The sequence below is a fragment of the Mytilus galloprovincialis genome, chromosome 7 (genome assembly GCF_965363235.1).
Source record: "Mytilus galloprovincialis chromosome 7, xbMytGall1.hap1.1, whole genome shotgun sequence".
Lineage (NCBI taxonomy): Eukaryota > Metazoa > Mollusca > Bivalvia > Mytilida > Mytilidae > Mytilus > Mytilus galloprovincialis.
Window position 1 is genome coordinate 31,581,105 of NC_134844.1, and position 16,782 is coordinate 31,597,886.

The 16,782-nt window shown below is 32.3% G+C and overlaps 1 protein-coding gene across 3 annotated transcripts in view; it reads right to left on the reverse strand.

The window, feature by feature from the left end:
* Window positions 1-16,782, reverse strand: part of LOC143082757 (signal peptide, CUB and EGF-like domain-containing protein 3) — a 55,030-nt gene that overhangs the window by 30,370 nt on the left and 7,878 nt on the right. For 2 of the 3 annotated variants that reach the window (XM_076258599.1, XM_076258597.1), the window contains one exon: window positions 12,836-13,477. In XM_076258599.1, the coding sequence (XP_076114714.1) occupies window positions 12,836-13,477 (642 nt within the window). Of the gene's footprint in view, window positions 1-3,000; window positions 3,625-12,835; window positions 13,478-16,782 lie in introns of those variants that run through there. The other variant, XM_076258600.1, reaches the window with a different exon arrangement.

Here is a 16,782-nt window from a genome sequence, read left to right on the forward strand (position 1 = left end):
GGTTATAAACTTCAATCACTTTTCAGCTGAATTTGGTGTTATTCAGTAAATTCACATTTGATATTCAGCAATACCTATTGAATTTTGATTGGATTTTTGGTGTTTTAACGCGACTTTTAAGCACCGCATTTAGGCTATTTCGTGGCGGTCAGTTTTTAATGGTTGAGGCAGCCGGAGTGCTCGGAGAAAACCACCGACCTTCGATAGGAAAACTGACAATCCTAGTCAATTAAGATTGGAGTCGAGTGCACCCGCACGAGCGGTGTTCGAACTCACAACTGTTGACTGGCTAGTGATTACAGTAGTAACTACTTAGACCACTCGGCCCCTACTGAATTTTGAGACGCTTTTGAAAGTAAAGCAAATATCCGGTCGATGCCTTTTGGAAATATGAATCTTCCAGGGTTAACAAATATCGATATCACCCTAAGGTAAGGGAAATAACTGTATATATTGTTAGAACCTAAAAGCACACTCACATGTGTGGGATGCAGTAAACTTTTAATTATTTTGAAAAAAAAAGCTTTGATAATACTCGCTCCTACTCAACATAACTGAACTGCAGACCCAAATATTAAATCATTCCATATCAAAGATCACAAGAACTTTTACGAAAGTTTTTTTTTTCGGACGGACGGGCGAAGTCCAGTGGTTACTTGACAAAAATAAAGAACAAACAAATGAAAGAGGGTTCAGCTTCAGGGAAACAAAAGGGGTGATAATCGTTTTAACAATGAACAAACAATCACACAAACTCACAAGATATACTAAAGTACTCTTAATTTACTAGAGTCCGCACATTTTGTACTATATCCAATTGAATGACATCATATACTGAATTGATGAAAAACGATAGGATTGAAGACAAAGCCCCTATCAAATTGTTGTTTTCTCTTACATGTTTACCCACATCTTTTATTCATATCTAAAATCTATCGGGTTTCAAATGAGTTGATCAACTTGATTTGTTCCAGTACAATACATTTTTATCCGGTAGGGGACTGTGTATTGTCATGCAATACTCTCAGAATGCTTGTTATCTCAAGGACGATTTTCAAATATGTCTTCAATATGTACTATATCTATACCAGCTTGAATGGGTTATTGGTCCCTTTGGTCTTCTATTGGCAAGGAAATAATCACTTGGCAAAGAGAGAGTCTGTTTGATTTTGCGGGATGTATAAGTACGCAGCCATGTTCGGTCAGAATATGGTCGTTAAAATCGATGCCTTGTGCTGTGAGAGTTTGTCACACGCTCTCTCTACGTTCAGAAATTTTGCAACAACTGTTTGAGGGGTCCGAAATCGGCCTATTGCCAGGCTTAATTTATGTTCCCATCCAAATAACCCTTGTTCTAATGGCAGGCCAAATTTGATTCCATTCATCTAGGTCTTCCCCTATTACGGATCTCCTATTGTTTTTATTGTAAATTCTTTTCCTGATTTTAGGTTCTTGGGTTAGGTCAGCTCCTCAATGGTTGCACACGTTTGGGTTTTACAAATATTTCCGTATCCGGCATCATTGGAGAGATATTAATTGCCGAAAGGCGTATCTAGTACAAAAATAACTTGTACCGCTAAGGGTATTGTAGTCGTGAATGAATATAACTGAACTATTTGCCACTGGACGTAAGAAAAAAACAAACAACTTATCAATTAATTTACAGTATAACAGCTTCATATCAGTCCACCTATATTGTGCGGTTGAAAGAACAATGCCCCGAGTTTCTAACAAGTACACAAATTATAGGGACTTTTATCAGATGTCTTAATTCTGTAATGATCAAATTTGATAATATATTTGGGAAAAAAAAGCAAATTTTACAATCTTGTAATCTACAGGAACGGATTTTTATAGGGCTGTCAAATTCACAAAAAATGTAGATTTAGGTTTTTAATAAAAAATTATATTCAACCGGAATTCACACGACTCCAAACACATTTAGATTTGATGGTCATTTGGAAAATTATTCCAAAACTTCCAATTGAGAATGGAAATGGGATATATGTCAAAAAGACAACAACCCGACCAAAGAGCAGATAACAGCCGAAGGCCACCAATGTGTCTTCAACGCAGAGAGAAAATCCCGTACCCGAAGGTGGGCTTCAGCTAAGTATATTATTAAACATGCCAAAATGTCTTAAGAAAAGTTGTGTACCTCGAAATTAAGTTCGTGCTGGTATATTTGAGTTTTTGTTATCAGATGATAAGTATCTCTAATTCAGTAATATCAATGTATAACACAAGAATAACCACTCTCTTAAATCTATTCAACGTCGGTGCACACCATGTAAAAAATGTTACAAGATAGATGTACAAATCTGTCATTTTATATGCGGCGAGTCTTTAGTGATCAACCCTATGATTTACGAGCATAGTTATCTGTTCCGTTTTTTATTCTTATTTGAACTTTGACGTACTATGTAGTATATTCCTTTTATTAGTATGATTTACGAAATATATTATTGCCATTAGAGGTGGGTTTTTTTCAGGAGAGAGTTTTTAAGCTCCGAAGTCACAGAAAATACTGATCGATTTGACCAGTGAATGACAGTACTAAGTGCAGATGGAAATCTCTACAAAGATATCGAAAAAGATACAGCAACTTAACCAATGATACTGATTTATGTTGTGCTGCGGCCAAATACAATTATTCAATAAATATTGTGATAGTCATCATGTAGACTCAGAAGGGTCGGTTTCGTATTTTGGGGGGCTACACATTTTAACACAATTAGGTATAACTTATTACAACTTCTTAATAGTAACTACATCATTCAAGCCAAACATAAAGGTAGACTGATGATCAATAATCAAGTAGTTAAATCATCTATCAGTCAACAATAAATGTCCCGCCAAAATACCACACACATACTCATTGATCAGACGACTACTGCCCGAAGCTCATTTTTGCTTTAAGAAAAAAAATAAAGCATATTTAACTAAATGAATTAGAATATATCATTTTCTATTAAATTGTGGAAAGATAAAATTGCCTACCTTTTGACTTTTTCCGCTTTCCTTTCTTAGCATTGGCTGTCGGTGCAAATATAATCAACAGGAATAACACAGTACAACCACAAACTAGTAATGTCCTATTAAATTTCATGTTGAAAATAATTTATCGATTTTAACACTTGAAGTATATTAATATTGGCTATCCCACAATTAGGTAATTTTTGAATCCATCATAGTATATATATCACCTTAGGAAAGACACATTTCCGTCCCTCGTAAATGTCAATTGAATTGTAAGTTCACGTCTTTTTAGTTGTGATGCGATGCAGATTCTTTAAGATGACAAATTTTTTAGATTCCATTTTTACACTTTCTTTTAAAGCCTTGGTTTAATTATATTCAAATGATATCGTTTCACAGGATGTCAACTTATGCACCTCCAACTTTAGCAGAAGAACGATTAATAAAATAGTGAAATTTAAATGTTTTCCCTGTAAAAAGTGCATTATCCAACGAATGCAAGTTAATAACAAAATGTTGTTACATTGCCATTATCAAAAAGTTATCGGTTTACACTTCGGTTGTTGATGCAAATAACTTCTATGTTACGTCTAGAATATCGAAATTTAGCAAGTCATAATGAATTAAAGTTAAGAAATTATAATAAACTTAACACATATCTATTTACTATAAGCAACAAGTTGTTAAAATCAATACACAAGCATGCGCTTTCCACAAAGGTTTGAAATTATACTTTATAATTTGATCAAATGTATCCAATATACAGTCACAAAATTACAAGAAGTTATCGAGAAGAAATCATAAACGACAAAATAATGAGAGATATTAATCAGCGATATTAAACGGACATCTATACTCATAATATAATGAAAGTCATTTGTGATCAGACTGATTTTATCTGTCAGGTCAAAAGAGTTCCCGTTTACACAATGATACCAATTATTTCAGGAATATTATCGAATTATAAAAATTATAAGTCAGCCATTAAAACTATTAAATCTTTGGGGGAATTTTTAAATGCGACTTTTCTTGACAATTTCACCGATTTTTTTGTTAAGTGTAATTTTATAATTGAAGATGGTAAAGTGGACATCTATCATTTTAGAAATTCTGTAATCTTCAATTCATTTTTACAAATAATGGAATTTATATTATATTTGTTATGATTAATATTGGTAGAAACGTATGATAAGCCTTGCAATAAGTAGACCGGTACACATTATTTTACATATATAAAGTTAACCGAGAAAAAGATAAACTGAGTTTGATAATTAAGAGGTGTACGATAGCCTCAGTTTACAAGTTTTTTTTTATTTGTTTATTTAAGTACTCTGCTATATTATAAAACTATAATACAGAAAACACAGGTCAATCTTCCTTAGTTAGCATACTTTAGAATCATGGGAGTTTAAAGCTGAAATCCATCGAAAGCTTTACAAATGCGTAAGACTTGGTAGTCGGCGAATATGAATCGTAAAAAATAATCCAGTCCTGTGTCCCTCTGTTATGACTTATCAAAATATACATTGCTTATTCTTTTGTTATACAGTTCTAATGCAGAAAACAAACCAACCGTTCTCTTCTGATATCTTGGGATCTTAAATTCATTTTAACGTTCATAATACAATTTGTGCATTTACTCTTTTTATAAAATTTATGTATGATTGGCGTTTATATTAATTAACGCTTTTTTGTCTATTCCTTAAGATTTGGGCACTTAGTGTAAATATAGCCGGATACGTTTTTGTTTCTTCACTTTTCACATGCAACTTACTGTTTTGACCATACATATGGAAGTTTCTCCTTTGGCCAGAAATGCACAGACCATAATATATTACTGATCTGTTATATATAATGTGAATTGGGATCCATTATAAACTCATAGTTCTTTATAAATAAGGTTATAACTCTCTAATGATGGTAGTAACACCACATCCTAATGCTTATTGCAATGCAGGTAACATGAGCAAAACAACCTTTTCAATGACAATTGGGAACTCATATACTATATAAAAAAGAAGATGTGGTATGATTGCCAATGAGACAACTGTCCACAAGAGACCAAAATGACACAGACATTAACAACTATCATGTAGTCGGTTATAGGATTGAACACTTTAATATAAAACCACTTGTTTCGTGTATTCACATGTGTGTTCTCGAAAGCATAATCAACCCAGCAGTCTATACATTATTACGTGACTTGACTCATCATACACATTTTGATAATTTTTCAACTGAGTAAAAGTAAATATTGCTACCATTTGAGGCGGATGGTGTTTGGCTACTCTTAAGTTCTAGTTGTACAGCTCCTGTGAGTATCATGGTCTTTCTAAGATTTTGCCCGTCCTACTTCTAGGTAAAGTAAGAAGTTCTCACCGAAGCAGCTTAAATTTCAAGATTTACGTAAACTTTACAAACTATCTTGGTAATCTGAGTTTAAGTTAATTATTTAGTTATTCGGGGCATTTAACCAGAATTCCGTAACATGAAAGAAAAAAATATACATTTATGGGTAAAAGAAGGGAATTTCTTTTGTAACACGAGACCTATTTCAAAAAAGTCTTTCAATTTTTACTTTAAAGTGTACTTCTCTGATTCAAAATACGCCAGAATACAGCAGGAAACTCCAATTTAGATATACGTTGAGTATGGATCCGAAAAATATATAAAAAGGACATCGCTAACCAAAACCAAATACCTTTGGGTTTAAAGCTTCTGTCTTTCGGTTACAAATTATATTTCGATTTGATAAGCAAAGTCCTTTGATCAAATTGTATTGATGGGCAAATTGTATCAATATGCCTTCTTTAACAGCAACATGTAGTGCTGCATAACTTAAATGTTAAATTGTACAGAAATATTTTAAGTATATGATGTGGACTCTTTATAATTCCAAATAGGATTTGACAACTTTCAGATTTTGTTTGATTCAAACAAGTACAGCGGAAATTGGCCATTCCTCTTTAAACATACAAGAAGAAAAAGCGCAAAACTACTATATAATTATATTTATGTAGGTAAATAAATATGGTTTATCTTTCCGAGCATGCTCCTTTTTACGCCAGTTTAACGTTTACCGAAAATGGTCGAAAATGTACTTTAATTATTGTACAATTTACAGATTTGATGGATCGAGATATAGCTTAGAAATCGTTAGACATTGTTGATCTTACATTTACACACATCAACCAGTTATATTATATTTTTGAGAAACGCTTTTAAATACTCGGCTTTGAGCTGCTGCTGATGAAAGTACATTCCAGAAAAGCATTTCGGACGCATGAAATTTATAAAGTGTTGTTTGTTTCTTATTTACCTGTATATACCTGTACTTAATTTTTCAGCGAACCGTTCTTATTTAGATTTTTTTATCATATTAACCATTACCAGACGATTTGATCCCTGCATACCATTATCCCAAAGCACCTCATGCAGCGATAAAAATCACAGGTGATTTTTTTTAGTCTACAATTTTCAAATTATATCTAATCTACAAAGTAAAACGATTAAAGCGTCTGTCAAACTTTAATCCAAATAAAGTTTCAAACTCTCCATCAAAGAAAGTAGAAAGTTTTGATTTAATATTAAAAAGGATTGTCCTGCCTTTTACAACCGTAATTATTATACCTTTATTGTTGACGTGAACGTATTTCCCTTTGACGAATCTTTATCAACCTTGTGTAATGTTTGTAATAAAATGTATATCATTATTTTTCATTCAGTTGGTTAAACTTATTGTAAAAGTGATCGTTGGAAATTTTATAGGACATCATTCTCAAAGGGGTATAAATGGGACTGAATGTTGCATTCTTATTCATTAAACAACAAGTTAAAACAAAGATAACCGCTTACTAGTATATTACACCCAAATTAAAGTAAAAGGATCAAGCCTAACTTTACACCTATATATCTATAGTACTTAAACAAAGCATTGGCTTTTTAAAGTTAATTCTATATTGAAATACCTTAAGCATACCCTAAATAATCGTGGGACGATATTTATCAATTGTTGGGAATAAATTACCACGATACTGTGAATAGCTTACGTCGGATGCAGGTTAAATTCCCAGACATTATTTTGGTGAACTGAGATGACCCGGACGAATTACCTATAAGACATCCTAAGGCCTATAAACCACAAACATGATTATAAAATAGTTGTTGTCGTTAACTGCATGTTTTATGTATTATGTTTTGTTGTATACTAATTCTGTGGTAAAACTTAATCATAAATGTCCGAATGTTTTTCACATATTTTCTTTTGAAGTATCAAATTCCGATTTATGCTATTAAAAGAAAAGGACACATGTATATTTAAGAGAAAACTCTTGGGCTTTTTCTGGTGTTGTTTTACGCCTGGTCAGTTCAAAAATACTATACCTGTGCTGTTAACAATTTTGTTTTATTGACAGATTTATAAGAAGTCTGACCATACAAGTAGCTTCGGCCTGTTCAGTTAAAAACTTGAATTAAATTGTTCGGTAAAGATATGTTAATTTTTTTATGAGAATTCTTATTATAATAATAGTACATGTGTACTTATAAATCACGAAATCCGATAAAACCTTCAAATACGTGGAACGAAACGTTAACCAATCCGATTATTCTCCCGATTTATTATTTATCAAATTCTCTTTTAAGATTTAAAGGTAACAAAGCATAGTTTAAACTATGGATTTTGATCTGGCATGATAACTGCACTCTATTTCCTTTGTTTATTGCTTTATAAAAATAAAGCGAAGAGAAAACCATCCACAAAAAACAAATGACATAAATGTAAGTAACGGTAGGTCATCGTACGGCCTTCAACAATTAGCAAATGTCATACCGTATAATAAGATATAAAAGGCGCTGACATGATATGCACATTTTATTGCGACTTTTATAGTAGCCCGACATCATAGGTTATCGAATGACAGATCCAACAAATATCGAGTCTAGGTGCGAACGTGATTATTTTTTTTACACATTTCATCAGATCGTCTAGTCTTAGCTGTCATTATTTTCTTCAATTTTCTTAATGTGTTTTGATTTCAAAACTTTTAGCCTCGAAGTTTATAATTGAGACATAAATTGTGTAAATGTTCACATAACATATCAAAATAAATTCTGTATCTTTGTTTTATTACAACATTTTGATTGTTTTATATTTAGCATTCCAATCTCTAGAAGTATTTCAAACAGAATGGCGTAATGACTTTAATCTGTATATTATTTCAAGCGGAAATGAATACAATCAACTTAGAAGAGTTGGATATGTATTTTGACAAATGAAACAGAAAATTCTCAAATACCTTTGCGATCAATTAACATTCATTTGTGTTAATGAAACTAGCAGAAAACATCTTGAAATCAGATTTCATCAAAAGCCATAGAGTGCGACGCCATACTTTTACATGTTGCTTTAAGCTAAAACTTTTAGGATCGGTTTTTGATTGTGTTTACTAGTACAGGAACACACGTGTAAACCAATATTGTCAGACTTTTTAAGAAAATTCTCAAAAAGTATAAAAACTTCCCAAAAAGGTTAAGATCAGTTTTGCCTACTGTTCTTGCATACTCCCAATTAATCATTAGTTTTCTTGGGGAAAACTTACTATGTATTTATCTGTTCACGTCACTATTTACAATGTATTTTTGTGTTGTCAGATTATGACGATAGAGATTATGTCGGACTCTTCAATAAAGTAGTGTTCATCTACATTCAAACGCATAAGTCGAAAATGAACTGACAACGCCATGGTTAAAAAAGGAAAATCAACAGACAAACAAAAGAACACAAAACACAGCATAAAAAACAAAAAATTGAGTAACATGAACCCCAAGAAAAACATTTGCTTCACATGTGGCACCTGTCGGCTAAAACCTGTTGAAAAAACTTAAGGAATTTACTGAATATTTCAAATAATCCTATTTGATACTTCCATTTAGTGATTTACTGTGTATCATGAATGACCGTATATATTTGAGTGAAATCGGAAATTAAAGATAACTGTATTGATGCCTACAAATGTTAACATCGTAGAGAACAAATTTACATGTTGCTACCTGAGACGATTTATAGTTTAGCGTTCATAAGATAGGTATCTTTCTATTTTTGAAGACCGTTTGTATATCATGTAAGTCATGCATTTTAGCGAATTCATATTGACGATCGATTTGACTTTAAGATCAAAGAGGTTTTGCCAATATCCCCTGAATACGTTTTTTTCTTAAATTTTTTATATCAGATGATATTCCTCAAATTTTTTTTCTGAGATGTTATTAAACCACATTAAAGTGTTGTCAATTCCTCATTTTTGTATTCAGTTGAATCGTCGTCAAATCAAAGATGAGATCTCACTCGGAAGTGTCTGCCTTTTAGTTTTTATCAAGCAGAAAAAAATATGAGATTGACCAGACATTTCATTTATTTTAAAAGCACTTAACATTACCAATTAATAAAGCTCAAATCTTTGGTGGTTTATTTGTATAATGTATTAAAACTTAAAATTGAAACAACATTGTGCGTTATGTAATTTCTTGTCTGTTTATTATGTTCAGCGTGCTATTTGAATCATTCTATATGATCTCGAAACAATCAAATTCACACATAAAGTGCAATTTATATAACATAAACCCGTCATTGCAACCTCCCATCGCGAGTTTATGACACGAACTAAGAGCTTCTTTAGCAAAGGAAGAATATAAATCTATTTAAAATCGATGCTAGCCAAGAAAACTATTACTTCATCATAATAATTACGCAGTTAAAACTTAAGTTTGTGCTTGGGTGGTTGTCTACGTTTCCTTAGGTACAAACGTCTTCTATCATGATTAACATCACAAAATGAACTCCATGTAGAAACAAACACAGCTTTTTAAAATAAGAAGATGTGGTACGACTGCCAATGAGACAAACAAAAACCAAAAAGCATATTAAGCCATATCAACTGATATCAGTATGTCTTTCTATGTTGTAATGTTGCACCACTGCTGTACCAGGTTAGGGTGAAGGTTGACGCCTGTTAAAATTGTTTAACCCTGCTGCATTTATTTTAACACGTTCTACGTCAGGATCTTGTTGTTCGGGGGTTGTCGTTTGTTGATGTGGTAGTTTTTCTCGTTTCTCGCTTTTTATATATAGATAAGATTGCTGATTTTACCTGTCTGATTTATTTCACCTTAGTCTTTTTGTGCCCTATATAGGTGACTGTTCGATGTGAGCGAAGGCCGTACTGTGACTTATATATTTTTTTCCTCATTGTGACTTTGATGGAGAGTTGTCTTATTGGCACTCACACCAGATATTCTTATTCATATAAACAACTCGCACGTAATCACCATGAGCAAAACTATCTAATAGTTCGCTATTAGAACAAATATTCAATAACTGTTTTATCTAAATTACTTCGATTACTGGTGGTTGTAAACACACATTTTATGAATAACTGCAATTTAGTACAACGTATCATTATCATTAACCGTATGTGTGCTTGTAATGTTCGAGGTATAAAATTACCATTGGGATAAAAAAAAAAGGGGGGATAGCTTCTATAATGCTGAGTATTGTCAACAGTATTATGAGTTCGAATAGTATGACGTGTACACGAATATCAATATTCAAGTTGTGTTGCTAAACGTTTTTGTCACCTTACTACCGACACTGTTCATTACTGTATTTCGGTTACAGGTGGTCGTAAACACACATTTTATGAATAACTGCAATGCAGTACAAAATATCAAAATGAAATTTGGCATTTAATCCTTACATTGTCAGAAAGTTACATTTACCATGAAGAGTAATTTACCGCTTTGAAGTAGAAGTCAATTGTATTATACGGAAGATCAATTAAGAGGCTTGTTTAGACTAAACATGCTGTTGTAAAGTGTTAGAGTGTTTAAGCTCATATCGTACTAAAACTGGCCTGTATCCAGATGTATCAGTCATTCAAATATAAACATCCTGTAGACTTACACAATAATATTGACAGATACATCTCCATTCAAGTAACCAAATAAGAGTTGTGAATGAAAGGCATATTTTCCAATTCAAAAATATAATTCTGACTACAGTGGCGTAGCTTGCATGTATGCTCAGATGCTCAAGCATCCACATCATTTTGACAAAAAAAAATTGTTTTTAATAAATATGTAATGCAAGAGTTGGCAGCATATACACATGGTGGTATCCAAATGTAACAAGGGTGAGGATATGGGAATAGCATCCAATCATTTCCGATGCAGTATGCGTGGTTTTTCATTGATGAAAACAAGATTGATAAATCCTGGGACTATTATACTACCAAGTATAATAGTCCCATATAAATCACAGAAAAGTGTTCTCGTTAAAAAAAACTACTTCGTAGCGCGTTGTCGGCTATGGCAAGCGCAGATGATGATGATGAAACGCAGACCTGCGGACAAGTTTGGTCTGAAATTTAGCCAGAGCTATGACATAGCAATGTACTAGTTTAAAAAAAATCTGAAACATCATATCGTTTCCTGTGGCACGAAAGACGACGTGATAAAAACTCTATTTGTAATGAAGTGTTTTTATTTCTAGGCTCATGAATACCCTTTTCCATCTAGGTACAAATATTCATGTTGTTTTCAATAAAAGATCAGAGTTCCAATGTCCCCCGCATTGGACATATTTTATCTATCCAAGATACCAGGGCAAAAGCTAAAAAAAAACACTTTTTTCTTTTTTGTATTTATATCTCGAGAGAAACAAAAGCTCCCGAACAAATACAATGGGATTTGCATTATAATTTATTTTTCCAAGGGGCATAATTGGTTAAAAATATTTGATCAGGATTTATGTGTGAAAGACATGACTGCATGAAAATCTGGCAAGAATTTCACACATGACAGCGCTAACAAGACCGGACGGATGGACGCCTGGTATTTCCATATCCCCTCGCGGCAATGAGTTAAGAGATGTAATCAAAAACCCAATTGGGAAGCTCAAATTCCAGGAAAGGAGAGGGGGCACTTCGGTTCCTCTATTCCGAAGTTCTATATACAGAAGAGCAGCTGTATTGGGTCTGTTTTTGAGATGTCAAATATAAGATTTGATGTGAAACTTTTACATCAAATATTTTTGCATTTAATGATGATAGTCAAGTTCGAGAAAACACTAAAATTTTGTTGGAAATATAATGTATACTGGTGGGTATTTTGAAATTAAACAAAAATCTAACCAGTGTCGGGTTTTAGGGGAGTTCACATGCATACAGGGACAACGTTCGAAAAATATAATTTTCTGCATAAAAAAGTCCCAAAAGTTTTTCGCCTCGCTACGCTCGGTGACAGTTCTGCATCCCCACCATTTCAACCCTGGCTACGCCACTGGACTAAAACATTCCTCATGTTTTCAAGTTTTCAAAAATGAGTTAGTTTTCACTATAATTACTTTTTGATTTTATACTGTTTAATTTGCTTGTCAACTATTAATTATATATAATTGCAATGCTGTATAAAGTATCAAGCTATTAAGCTAACCATAGATGTAATTTTACATCTATGAGCTAACAGATAGCAATATTTCCCATAGTTGAAATGTACGGTTTCATTATTCGGGAAACCTGTAATTTTACATACAGGTGGGGGAAAGTTTAGTTGTTTTTTTTTGGAAAAGTATGTATTCTTTGCATCTGAAATGCCACAAAGCATTATTAACTTTAGATTGATTTAGGTAATTGAGCCAGTTAGATGGTATCCATGATACATATTCAAATACTTCTAAAAATCACACTGCAAATACTTTGTAGTTAAACTTTGGTCATTATAAGAATCAGTGAAAATACTTCTAAGGGTACAATTGTCCATATCGCTCACAAATTTCTACCTTACCACCTTATATACTTACCGGGCAATGAATACAACGTAATGGTCGCCCTGCATAGGCCACTTCCGCTTCTGTAACTTCCGGCTACGACACGATTTAAACCAACATAAACACTATAATCTTTTAATCCATATTCCGTGTCTTGTCCTTTCAGTGTATATAAAAATCTTGATTCTATATAATCTTTCGTCTTTCCTGACTTATATTCGAGTCTTTCATCACTTATATCCATTTTAACACGTGACCCTTTTCTTATAAAGTCATCGATAGTTCGAATCAAGAGCCCACCATCTGACGAAGCATCCATGTGACCTTTCAAATTGTTGCCATATATACGTAGTTGCTTATTGTGCACTTGCATTTCTGCCATATTACTCGTGGTTCCATTATCTCCCCCGTAACCGTCTCCTGTTGGTGAATCTGAAATATCAATAGTCCACATTCTTGGAGGTTCCCCATATTCAAACATGAATCTAGCTCCATCGTACTTCCCAGAGAAATCTATTTTAAGAACTACTTGTTTATCACACGAAAAGCTACCACTCTTTGTTGGTTGTTGAACAAAAGATATATAAGGACTGTATCCTTTAACGACGCCATTACGTAAATCTAAATCTACAATATTGTCTTGTAGAGCTGCAGTTTTTAGACATAAACACAAAACTGAAAAAAACAAGAAACTATTGTTAATCTCAACCTATATGAACTGGTATGTTTGCTGAATAATAAATAAAAGGATATACCAAAAAGTTATGGGATTAAGCTCAATAAAAAAATTGGTTTTGTCACAAATGAACGGCGTCGAAGTTTAGTCGAAGTTACCGTGAAATTCTGTCAACAACACCACATTTTAAGGATAGAAATTACTAGTTTCAAAATAAAATTCAAAGGTCAAATTTAGGCTTCTGAAAATGATTTTACTGAAAGGTCACACGTTCATGAAATTCGGAACACATGAGTTGAACCACATGTTTTGTGTGCACGTCTTATTTAGTAACATAGTACACAGTGTTTTGAAAACTGTTTGTCTTTTTTTCTTTTTTTTTTTTTTTTTTCGACTTGTGGATTTTGATAGCTCCCTTGTTAGTCTCTTCTCTTTTTGACTAAAGCAGTTATTAATACAAATCTTTATCAGAATTGAATTGAATGACGAGACCTGTAAAAAAACTAAACAAGAAAATTAAGCGTAATGTCTTTGATTTTATTTCAAATAAGAATACCGTATTGTACCTTAAACACATGCGTATTGTATAAACTGACACTTTATTGACAGTGCGATTACTGTCACGAAAAGTACTAAGTGTCTTGATTATTGATATCTCTGGTGCTGCAGACTGATTTGTTTATTAATAATTTAACTATTATCCAAGGGTATTTTATTACCCAAGGATCACACCTTCTATGTAACATTTCAATATGAAATGTTACCCAGCGGTTAAATGCATATAAAAAACGTTATAACATTTATTGTATAGTTGTACATGTGTCTATGGTATACATATCAGACATATAAATAAAGGCTACAGTAGTATACCGGTGTTTGAAAGTCATAAATCGATTGAGATAAAACAAATCCCTGAAATAATCTAAAATCAAGGGAAACACACCAACTATAAGAGGAAAAACAAAGGAACAGCACTGAAGTGCAAAAAAAATCACGCCAACATACATAGAAACGAACTATTTGATAACAACTGCCCGGCATTTTCCAGACTTGGTACAGGATATTTCAAGAGAAAAATGGTGGGTTGAACCTTGTGTAATGGCAAGTCAAACTTCCCGCTGTATGACAATGTTAAAAAAAAGACGCTTTTCAATACAGCGGCTGAGGGTCCGTGTGTATAGCTATCCTTCCTGGTTTTGTTTGTTTTTAACATCTGGATTTTCAAAACAAAAATGACAAGAATAATATGTTGGCAGAAATTTTGAGTCATATGCAAAATAAAACGATGTAGATTGATAAAATTGTAGGAACTATGTTATGAATTTTAGTTAGTCCCCTAATGAAAGCATTGCGTTAATGAAGCATTTTTTAAATTGTACAGTAAAGTGTCTGGTAAACTTAATTCATAATGATAACTAATTATATTGACTTTCACAAATGACATTGTCAACAGAGAGAACAGCCAGACAGAGATTTGTTTGAAATGTTATAAAGATGTGTTTGAAACATGTGCGAATTTCACAGATATAATTCATCGTTATTAGTAGATGATTTATTTTTTATCAATACATCTTCCAGTCCAGCTGGTACGTATTAAGCAAACTAGCATTTTTACAGTGATTCCAATTAAACAAAATGCATTACGGTATAGTCAACCGATTAACGTATAACGCCAACTGAAATTATTTACATAATACTAAATTATTATGTCAATCAAATGTACTGAAAAAAATATATTAATTAGTATCCTATTTCAGCCTGTCAATCGTGTATCTGAACATTCTTGGTAATTATATATAATTTCTGTTAAGATTTCTTTTCAGAAAATGAGCACTGCATTGTAAATAAGTGTAGGTTAGATTGCTATTAAGAGTTTTGCCTTGATTTTATCTTTTAATTTCCAATTAACTTGTCAACATATTCATAATTCTCATAGGTAGACAAAGAAAACGGTTTTTAACAAGCTTTTAAACAAGGAAGGCTTAGGAAGAATATGGAGCGAAGGGAGGTTACTCGAGTGCAAAAGTGAAATGAATTATAATTAGTTTTGCAATACAGATTATTTAAGTGCAAATGCTCAACAAAACGGGATGTTTAAATAAAACCATATTAAAAGTAAACCATTAGGATTATACCATGACAAGAAAAAAAGGAAGATTAATATACATGTTTAAAATATATATTAAATTTGAAATCCACTACATTATTTAAAAAAAATATTTATTGACCTTTCCATTTTAATTTTTAGACATGTTTGTTTAAATAACTGCTAAAAGGTTCCTTTTAAACAAGTGATGTTTCAAATAATTTACACAACGGAAGTTCAAAATTTCCACATTTCACAAGAATAGACCAAAAATAACTCTTATAATGATTTAAGACTACAATCTTACTTTCACAACAAGATTCTTCCACTGTAATAAGGACTTAAAAATGTTGACAATGGAACAAGTTTCACTTTGAATGTTTGATTGCAATCCAATTTTATTAGACAATCTGTTATATAAATTTGTGGGAAATCGTATGCTGCATAACAAATTTTCACACAGAATCTCGACAAGTTCGTTAATGGATAATTGAGCAGATGAGGAAGTACTGACAGGAACAATTCCTTGAAATTTTTGGATCCAATACTATTGACCTCTTTATGTTGATTGTTTTACTGATATGCTAAAATTATTAAAAAAAAAAGTGTCAACTCATAAACGTCGACACAACTCGTTAAAGTCCGTTTGAAGTTAATTCCAACTTTTATTTCAATATATATAGATATAGGAAGATGTGGTATGAGTCCCAATGAGACAACTCTCCATCCATTGCAAGTAACAATTTAAAAAAGTAAACCATTATAAGTCAAGGTATGGTCTTGTCTGGTTATTCACGAACTATGATGATTCATGTTTACTTTTGGTGGTCCAATCGCAAAAGGTCTTTCGGAAAACTAATTCTACAAAAGTTGTATGTGTCTAAACTATATCCTCAATTTCCAAACAGATGAACTCTTTTAGAACTAAATCCAAAATCATTCAAGGACAACGTTTCTAAATCTGTATAATTAAGTAAAAACAAATTTCAATGGGAGGTAATCGTTTTTAATATTTTACTTTGATAGAACTAGAGTAGTCTTCCATTTAAGGAAAAGCTTTTTCGGACAATAATGTTTGCTCTTTTTTTATCTCTTTTTTTTTTGTATATTCATTTCACTGAAACAAGTTATCAGTTTTCCTTCAAAACAAAATTTAAAGACTATACCTTTTTATGTATATTAACATATTAAACTTAATACCAACAATAAAATTGAGAA